General features: G+C 48.6%; 1 protein-coding gene across 1 annotated transcript; it reads right to left on the bottom strand.

Moving 5' to 3' along the window:
- Positions 1–2,268: 2,268 nt before the first annotated feature.
- Positions 2,269–8,953, bottom strand: Plau (plasminogen activator, urokinase). The gene is made up of 11 exons (XM_075949676.1): positions 8,867–8,953; positions 8,473–8,556; positions 7,994–8,024; positions 7,752–7,859; positions 6,791–6,965; positions 6,335–6,426; positions 5,957–6,179; positions 5,605–5,753; positions 4,924–5,064; positions 4,507–4,655; positions 2,269–3,343 (listed from the first exon to the last, which is right to left on the bottom strand). Exons 2-11 carry the CDS (start codon positions 8,527–8,529, stop codon positions 3,167–3,169), a joined length of 1,302 nt encoding a protein of 433 aa, XP_075805791.1. The 5' UTR covers positions 8,530–8,556; positions 8,867–8,953; the 3' UTR covers positions 2,269–3,166.
- Between the last annotated feature and the right edge of the window lie 321 nt (positions 8,954–9,274).

Raw genomic sequence — 9,274 nt, 5'->3', positions numbered from 1 at the left:
TGTGGCCAAGGGCACAAAGAGGCTAATGATCTTTTCCAAACCACACAGCTGGTGTTAAAAGCCAAGATTCCAGTTCAGGCCACCTGATTGCGAAAAAACATGCTGAAACACAGCTGTGCTGCGTGAAAAAAAAAGTATTAGGCTATGGGATTAAAGCTCAGGGATCCGCAGAACAAACTCCGCTGAGAAAACTCCTGGCTGTGCATGCAGAGAACCCATGCTGAATTTTCCGGGCCCTTCATGGAGTCTGACCAATTGTCGCCTAAGGTTCTGAGTCAGTGGTGCGTATCAAAAATACCTCGTGAGTTTTCCCAAGATCACAGACCTGGCACCAACCTGACCTGAATCATAACCTCTGACAGGTGGGGCATAGGTGTGTAGATATTTTTAAAAGTTTCTCAGGTGACTCTAATAAGAAACATTGCCAAACTCACAAACACTACTTGGAAATTCCAATATTTAACATCTAATTATATCTTCCAGCCTCCCTTCTATGTATATCTCAGTTCTCCAGAACCATTACCTGGTCACCCCCACAAAGACATTGTCCAGATTTAGGTCTGAGTCCTCTGGTCCTCCAGATAGCAACGCGTGACCCTAATGTTCAGGAAAGCGCCGCACTAGCCCCGCATGCAGATCACGGGAAATTTTACTTTGTCTTCCCTGAATGTCACATATGTAGAGTGGTACTGTGGGCCAGCAGTTTTCACATGAGCAAATGCTTTTGGCTGAGGTCAGCCCAAGGATTTGGAGGAAGCAGGGTAAAGAGACTGTGGTCCACCCAGCCCTAAAGAGGATCCCTCACGGAGCAGGCCTGTAATCTTGGCTACGCAGGAGGCTAAAGCAGGAGCAACACGTGCTCAATGTCTGCCCGGCCGCAGAGTGAGTTTAAGGGCTGCCGTGTAACTTAGTAAGACCTTACTTCAAAGTAAAAAAATAAAATAAGAAGGCAGCTGGGGTCTAAGATGTAGGATTTAATCCTCAGTACCACAATTAAAAGAGAAAAAAGGACAACTGTATATGGTTATAAAGACACATGCTGGGTGTGGCGGTGCATGCCTCTGGCCTCTGGACTCGGTGGGCACAGACAGGCCTGGTCTACATACTGAGTTCCAAGCCAGCCAGGGCTCTACAGTGAGCCCCGTCTCAAACATAAACAAATAACCAAGGCAGCAGGCTGAGGAAACAATTGTGAGAGGCAACTCAACCCGAACACCACTCACCAAGTCAGAGCTTATTTCGTGACTTAGGTGCGTGAAGGCCAGCCCAAGAACTCTCCTAACCGCGCCTCTGCAGGCTCCATTAAGTGCAAATGCGCTCCATCAGCACAGAGGAAACTCGGCATCAGCCTCCACACACAACGGAAAATTATGTTTGCTCTTTCTGGAAAACCAGATTCACAATGGTTTGGTGTTTGGTTGTTTTCTTTTTATTGTTAGTTTTATTTTTGGTTTTTGGGGGTTTTTTGTTTTTGTTTTGAGACAGGGTTTCTCTGCGTAGCCCTGGCTATACTGGAACTCATGCTGTAGACCAGGTTGGTGTCGAACTCACAGAGATCCTCCTGCCACTGCTTCCCAAGTGCTGGAATTAAAGGTGTGCGCCACTACCTCCTGCCTTATCTTGTTGGGTGTTTTGTTTTTTTAAGATGAAAATGTACTCTGTAGCCAGGTTGTCTTCAAACTCCCTCAGTCTCTCGCAGGCTGGGGTAACAGGCATGAGACATTACCCACTCAAACTGACAGTTGCATCTTTTTTTTTTTTTGATAAGCTTTACTTTTAATCATGTGTATGTGTCTAGGGGTGCTGGTGCATACAGAGGCCAGAAGAATTACAAGTAGCTGTCAGTCACCTGAGGTGGGGGCAGGGAACCACACTCTGTCCCTGCAGGAACAGCAAGCACAAGCACTCTGGCTGCCTGGCCATCTTCAGTACCCACACTGCTGCTTTGTGTGAATCAGCTTTTTCTAGTCTTTCTTTGAGGATTTTTTTTCCCTTTTAGACAATGCCTTGCTGTGTAGCCTAGCTGGCCTTGAAATGGCTATGTAGTCCAAGCTGACCTTGAATTGACATCATCTCTAGAGCTTTCAAGGGTATCAGACTGAAGGCAGGGACACCTGTTTTGAATCAAGTTTTCCCTCATCCAAGCATTCTTGTCCAAGAGGCCAAGCACATTCTAAATGATACTAAGATGTACACCGCTTTCATTATTTCCTTCTTTTACTGTCCCCCACTTCCCTCTCAAACAAGAACCACGGAGAAACCAGAATCTTCAGAAAAATCACATTTTATTGATCACCTTTATTCAGAATTATAAAAATAGATATAAATAAAAAATAGCAGAATATAATTAATTATTAAATATTAAGTATACAGGAGTGGTCCTTGCCCCACCCAGTGAGGTTTGGATGAACCAGGATAATAAGTAAAAAAGAAAACTGGCCAAGAAGTGGACGTCTAGCTAAAAAGAGAAACAGACATTTAGTGCTGGTCACGGGTCATGCCTGAGAACGATCCATTCACACGGGTGTCACAGTCCAGAGTGTAGGGGAACACAGGAACACAGCAGCTTCTGCTCGGGCTGGCACTCACAGCCTGTGCACAGTGAGCAAACATGCACACACATTTCCCTGATCCGTTCGTGGAATGCTAGAGCCAGTGCAAACACATGCACACACATTTCCCTGATCCGTTCGTGGAATGCTAGAGCCAGTCTCATGCCGTCAGTGACTCGACTTCAAGCCACTGTTCTCATATTGGACAAGCCCCCTCAAAATACTTCAGCTGTTACTCTTCCTAATTGGGAAATCATTCTTTCCCAACAGCAGACCTCATGAATGACCCGTTAGGGAAACCAGCTCTCCCCCTACACTTGCACAGATGTTTTAATAACTTCAGATGGCTTTAGTCCAGAAAAACAACTCTTGGTCAGTATCATCCTGAGTCAAGACCAACTTTCCACGCTGACCAGGGCGTCTGGGTGGCCAGCACCCAGGCCTGTGCTGAGGGTAAAGCTATTGGCACTCACCCTGGTGGGCTGCACAAGCAAACAACGCAGAGCCTGTCCTAACTTCTTCCCTGCATTGGATAGAGAGGACGCTGCTGCGGAGGTGACGGAACCATGGAAATGAGTGGTCCATCTGTTTCTTCTCTCTGCTACAGGGGGCCATCAGAAGGCTAGGCCGTTCTCTTCTCCAATGTGGGTTCGAATCCAGTCGAGGAAATAGGAGACCCTCGTGTAGACACCTGGCTTGTTTTTCATTGCACATCCACGGCCCCAGCTCACAATCCCAGCCAGAGTTGGGCGGCCATTGATGTCACAGACAAGAGGTCCTCCAGAGTCTCCCTAAGAAGCCAAAGAAAAGAGGTGAGCTCTGGGAGAAGGTAGGAAAGGGCCACCACTCCTCAGCCACGTCTGAGAGAAATCTTGGCAACTCCCTTCTTTCTACCGAGTGTAAACCTCTACTGAGCTTCTGTCTACCACTGTTCAATCACTTTCCCAGACTCCGCATTCCTCGCCTTGGAACGCAGCATGCGCAGTCTCGTCTTGGTTCTTTCAACTGAAACATGCTTCTCTTTCCCTCCCATCCCTTTATTGATCACATCCTGTTCTTTTAAAGGTGTTTCTCCTCCCTCTAATACCTGATCTTTTGTAATTCACAATGAACATATCCTGAACAATGAATTAGAGAATCGTATTGATCTCACTTTTTCTTAGCCAAAGACCCAGACATGATGTAAATAGCATCTGCATTTTGTTGTTGTTGTTTCTGTTTTAGAGACTGGGACAGGGTCTCGTGATCCTATGTATTCCAGGCTGGCTTCGAACTCATGATGTAGCTGAAGAAGTAACTGGTAAACTTTTGATTCTGATCCCCTCAAAGGTCAGTATTACAGGTATGCGTCATTACACACGGTGCTGGGGATTGGAGCCAGGCTTCACTCATGCTGGGTAAGCGCTCCACCAGCTAAACTGTATCCCCAGACTACTGGTTTTTCTTACAGGCTCTGTTCCCTTAGTGAACGACTGAACTGAGGGCTTAGAGAATACTAGGCAAGTGTTGTATCACTGAGCTAGGCACCCATCCCTTTTTTTTTTTGTTATTGTTGTTTTGGTTTGGTTTTTTAATTTCACTTTATTTTATTTGAGAAAGGGTTTTGCTATGTAGCACAGGCCTTAAATTCTCACAATGAAGGTTGGGCTAGCCCTGAACTCATGATCCTCCGGTCTCAGCTTCCAAAGCACTAGGAATGGTGAGGTTATAGGTGTGAGGTGTGCTCCATTATACCTGGCTTTTCTTTAACTGCCTTAGTCCCTTTTAGTCTAAAATGTGGAATACAGGTTCATGCCACATGTTTGAACCTGTAAGTATTGGCATAAGCTCCCAAAGATCTAAGTCCTTGATTCTTAGGCTGTTGGCTGGAAAGAAACTTCGCAGAGCTCTTGGATCAAATCCAAGAGCTGTGGGGAGTTTGGGGATGATAAGAAGGGGTGCCCAGGAGTCTTACATGGCAGCTATCTGTTTTCCACTGTGGGTCGGCAGCACAGAGCATGTTATAGGTGATTTCAGAGCCATAGTAGTGGGGCTGCATACACTGTTCATGGGAAATAAGCTTCACAACAGCCATTTTCAGGTCCTTTGGGTAAATAAAGTCCGCTATATAGAAGAAATAAATGTCTGCATTAAGATGTGTCTATAAATGAGACTCTGCAAGGATGAAGATAAGAAATACATCCCACCTATGGAAATCCCTTATTCTTTTTTTTATTCCAATCTGAGCCTTCACCCCACCCATAATTGTTCATCCCATTCAACGTGGTTGCCCATTGCTTCCTACTCTATCCCTGGACCTATTTGTCCCCTCCATAGTGCGCCATCTCTGTCTCCACAGTGTTCTGCTTCCCCAGTTTCAGATGTCACTTACAGACATTCTGGTATCCAAAGCCAGTGATCTCACAGTCTGAACCAGAACTGGCGTCACGAAAACTTGGGGGCAGGCAGATGGTCTGAATGGACCGGGATGGCTGTGCACATTGACCCATGCTGGTACGGATCTTCAGCAAGGCTGGGGAAGGGAAAGGTCAAAGGATCATCATCATCTCTCCCCTCCCAATGCTATAGCACTCATGACACTAGAGTCATAGAGTATCCAAGGGCATCTGCTGGCATCTTGTCATCCAGAAGCCTCCCCTGTCATGTTCCAAATGCTTTGTTTCAGCTGATGATGAATGATCAGGCACCCAGAACTATCATAGACAGCTGAGCAGGTTGCTTCCTGCTAAGGGAGCTGAGCTGAAATCCAGCCAAGGTTTGCTCTGTAAATTATATCTTCTGGTATAGACAGAAGCATCCACCCTACTCTGCACAAACAGGGCATTCCCAGCCTAAGCCATATGCCAGCAGGGTTCTTTCCACTCAGAAGATGCTACCTGCTGGAGAAACTCAAGGCCTCTCCAGAGGGGCACGTCACCCTCAGTCTCTCATGGAGTTCACTCTGAACTCTTCCCCACCAGTTCCCCCAACAATTTCCACCACTACTTTGGACTTTTGTTAGACCCCTCTTTTGCTGGCTATCATCTTTCCGGTAACCAAGTTTTCTGCTCACCAATATCATTATGGTGGGCCAGGCTGTCAGAACGATATTCCTCGTGCAAGATAAGCTGTTCCACCTCAAACTTCATTTCTCCTGGATTAAAGGCATTCCGCTTTGACTGGCCCAAGTAGACAACATAGTCTTCCTTCTTTGGGTTATTGCTGTGAGAAATGAGACATGTCAGCCTGATCTCATGAAGCCTGTTACTTTCCCCTCTCCATCACAGAGGCCTCGGAGTGTTACTTGTACGTAAGGCCACAAGCTGCATGAAGAGGTGTGATGGGAGATTTCCATAGGGAAGGAGAAAGACCTGTTTGAGGTGGGGAGGAAGGGCCAGAGAGAAGAGACAAAGGGATGTACGTACATGAAGCAGTGTGTGGCGCTGGTAACCCAGCAAGGACTGATGAGGCTACCACCACATATAAAGGTGGGAGGGCTTCCTCCCCGGTTCTTCATGTAGATGGCTGCAAACCAGGGCTGGTTCTCAATGACAGTGGATTCTCCCCCAATAATCTTAAAGCGGGGCCTTAAAGTCTTCTGGCCACACTGGAACTCTTGTTGATCTGGAGAAGAAGGGAGCCTATGGCCTAGAAAAGGAAAAGATATATGTTTTGGGGAGAAGCAAAGGATGAAGTCTCCCACTGAGGCAGACTTCACAGCTCATCCCTCCAGGAGTGGAAGAAGAGGACAATATGAGTTATCTCTTTTCACCCCATCACCACGAGCCGTCAGTGATACTCACTAGCAGAGCAGTCAGGCACCATGCATTCGTGGACATACTGCTTTAGGCCAATCTGCACATAGCACCAGGGTTGCCTATGGTTGTTAGGGTTCCTGGTAACATGAACAGTAGGGAATGTCATTCCAACCCAAAATGCCTTCTCTACATCCTCCCTTCTGAGGAACACTCAACCAGATATCTGGATTTTTGCACCAGTATACCAGGGGCTGGTTTCTAAGAGGTAACGGGTGGGGGTTGTTTAGGTTTAATGTATATGGGTATTTCCTGCATTTATGTCTGTGCATGCCTGGTGCCCATCGAGGCCAGAAGAGGGTATCAGATCCTCTGGAACTGGAGTTACAGACTGTTGTGAGCTGCCATGTGGAGCTGGGGAAAGAGTCCAGGTCCTCTGGAAGAGCTCTTACTCCTGAGCCACAGCCCCCACGGGAAGAGTTCTCAGCATTAGTCTCCACCTACCTGCAGTAATTGTGCTTCCCCAGGCCGAGGTTAAGAGCATCAGGTCTGTGGGCATGGTAGGCTTTCCGAAGGACGGTAGGGGAGTTCCAAGCCAGACAGGGTCGGCCGTTGGTGTCAGTGTTGGCTTTTCCCCGGTAAGACTGACCATTTCCATGATAGCAGGTTTTTGACGTGTCTACAAATATTCGAGGATTACAGAATATTAGAAAAAGGAGGGAGTTTGGACAGGAATTTCAGAGTTAGCATGTTTCAGACCTGGCAGGTGACACTCGAAAGAGTTTCCTTTGTGTAACGGCGTAAACGAATGCAGACAGATTGTAAAAATATATATATATCTTTAATGGCGAAATAGACTTACAGAACCACCGTTCCTGCGGAGACCAGGAAAGCAGAAAGGGACGGCTGGGAGCACGCTTGCCAAATTTATAGGCCAACATTAGCCCGAGGCGAACACCCCCCCCAAGGGGCGGGACTTATCCCTACACCTTTGCCTTTGTGTGGTTGCTGCTTCATGAGACACTCTGTATGTGTGTCCTAACTCTTCACTTCTGCCTGTTTTTTTTTTAATTTGCTTATTTGTTTACTTTATGTGTATGGGTGTTTTCCCTACATGTATATCTGTGTACCAGATACTTGACTGGTACTGGAAGAGGCCAGAAGTAGACGTTGGATCCCTGGGATGGGAGTTAGAGACAGTTGTGACCCATGTGTGGATGCTATCAGTTAAACTGTAGGCCATCTGGGAGAGCACACCTCACCCACTTTGGGAGACACGGTCTTACCTTGTAGCCCAGGCTGGGCCTAAACTTGCTATCCTGCTTCCGTCTCCTAAGTGTGGGACTTAGAGACAGACCTACACCACCAGGCCCGGTTTCCTCTGTTTCTGCCTCCCGCCCGTCTTCCCCTGCTCTGAAATCTCTGATCCTCCCTCCTTCCCAACTAAGAGTCCAAATTGTCATACCTATCTCACAGTGCTCCCCTTGGAATCCCTTTGGGCAGTTGCATCGGCGAATGCTGGAGAAGTACTTGTAGGACACACATATTCCTCCGTTCAGACAGCCACAGTTTGCTAACAAGTGCAAAAGCAGGGTAAGCAAGGATGAAGGGGAGCCAGCCTCCCAGCCGGGACAAGAAGGGCACGCCTCCTACGGTTCTCTGGGATGTCTGTGCAGCCAACTTTTGTGCAAGGAAATATATACTCACATTCATTAGAAGCTCCAGGCTCACGGCGACCCTACAAGAGAAGAAGGTGGGGGGTCAGCAGAGGTGACGTGCTCCAGGGAATCCATGTTCAAGATAAACAGGCCCCAAATTCAAAATCTATTCTTCCCTGCAGTGATATCCATTCTTATTCTCTCTCATCCTCCCCACCCTGCTTTTCTGGCCAGCTCTCTCCTAAGGAAAGCCTTGGGCTTCCAGCACACAGACAAGAACTGACTCAAGCAAACTTCACACTTACCCGATGCCCTCGGGCTAAGGCAGTCCCACTGGCTTCTTCCTCTCTAGCCAGGTAGTACAAACCCCTTTGGTGCTCAAGCCCTCCCTGTCAGCTGACACCTTGTCTATCCTCCCCGCCCCAAGTCTGGACCTGCTATTGATGCCTAAGGACTCCCAGTGTGGCCCCTCTTCCCCACGATGCTGCTTAGGGGTACTGCAAGCCCCTTTCTGAGAAAACCACTCACTTCAGAGTCGTTCACCACCAAGGCGCAAAGGAGCAGGCAAGCCAGCCAGACTTTCATGGTAGCGAGGCTAGACAGCAAGCAGTTCTGCAAAGGAAGGAGAAATCAGGGTAAGAAGCGGAGCAGCTTGAAGGTGGCAGTGTTACTGCAGTTCAAAGGAAGACGTTCCACGTCCAACGCTGGGCAAATCAGCAGTGACCAAGCAACCCCGACCTGGCAAGTCTCTCCTCTCTGTGGGCTCTGGACACAGCAGCGTGGACCCACACTGCAGAGGCACGCAAAGGTCTGGAGTGGTGACCTCGCTCACAGTCCACCGGCTAAGGTAGGGGCAAGGGAGGCGTGCGGTAACCCTAGCTGCCTCACCCCTCTAGGATTGCTTCAGACCGACAGCACTCACCGGTGACTGCAGCGGAAGGGCGCCGGCAGACACGGCAGACAGGAAAGGACAGGAACGACGACCGACTGACCGCGCTCTACCGCTACAGTCTCTGTGCCGAGCCACTGGCCGTTTTATTAGGGCCGCCCCAGCCCTGGCCCCGCCCAGACTCGGTGGAGGGAGGCACTCTTTCCCTCGTTTCTCTTTCCCCACATCCTATCCGCAGGCGACTTGTACCTCGCTTGCTTCCCTGACTTTGTAGCTGGTCACAAGATCCCCAGCGGAGCGAACTAACACAGTCTGGACTGAGGGATTCGTTCACCTAGCGCGGCCCCAGCTGCAGCGTGGAGAGGACGCTTCAGGCTCGCGGACCTCAGTCCTCTTCCTTCGTGGCTTAATCAGTTCTTCCACTGGTCCATCTCTGACCCT

This window comes from Microtus pennsylvanicus, chromosome 15, assembly GCF_037038515.1.
Source record: "Microtus pennsylvanicus isolate mMicPen1 chromosome 15, mMicPen1.hap1, whole genome shotgun sequence".
NCBI classification, from domain to species: Eukaryota; Metazoa; Chordata; class Mammalia; order Rodentia; family Cricetidae; genus Microtus; species Microtus pennsylvanicus.
This window is presented reverse-complemented; position numbering and strand designations above follow the sequence as displayed.

Coding starts and splice junctions, on each gene's coding strand:
- Plau (XM_075949676.1), bottom strand. CDS start 8,529: ATGAAAGTCTGGCTGGCTTGCCTGCTCCTTTGCGCCTTGGTGGTGAAC. Junction 5,754..5,956: donor AGCGCCACACACTGCTTCAT/GTACGTACATCC, acceptor CATTTCTCACAG/CAATAACCCAAAGAAGGAAG. Junction 3,344..4,506: donor GGAAAACAGATAGCTGCCAT/GTAAGACTCCTG, acceptor TTGGCTTCTTAG/GGAGACTCTGGAGGACCTCT.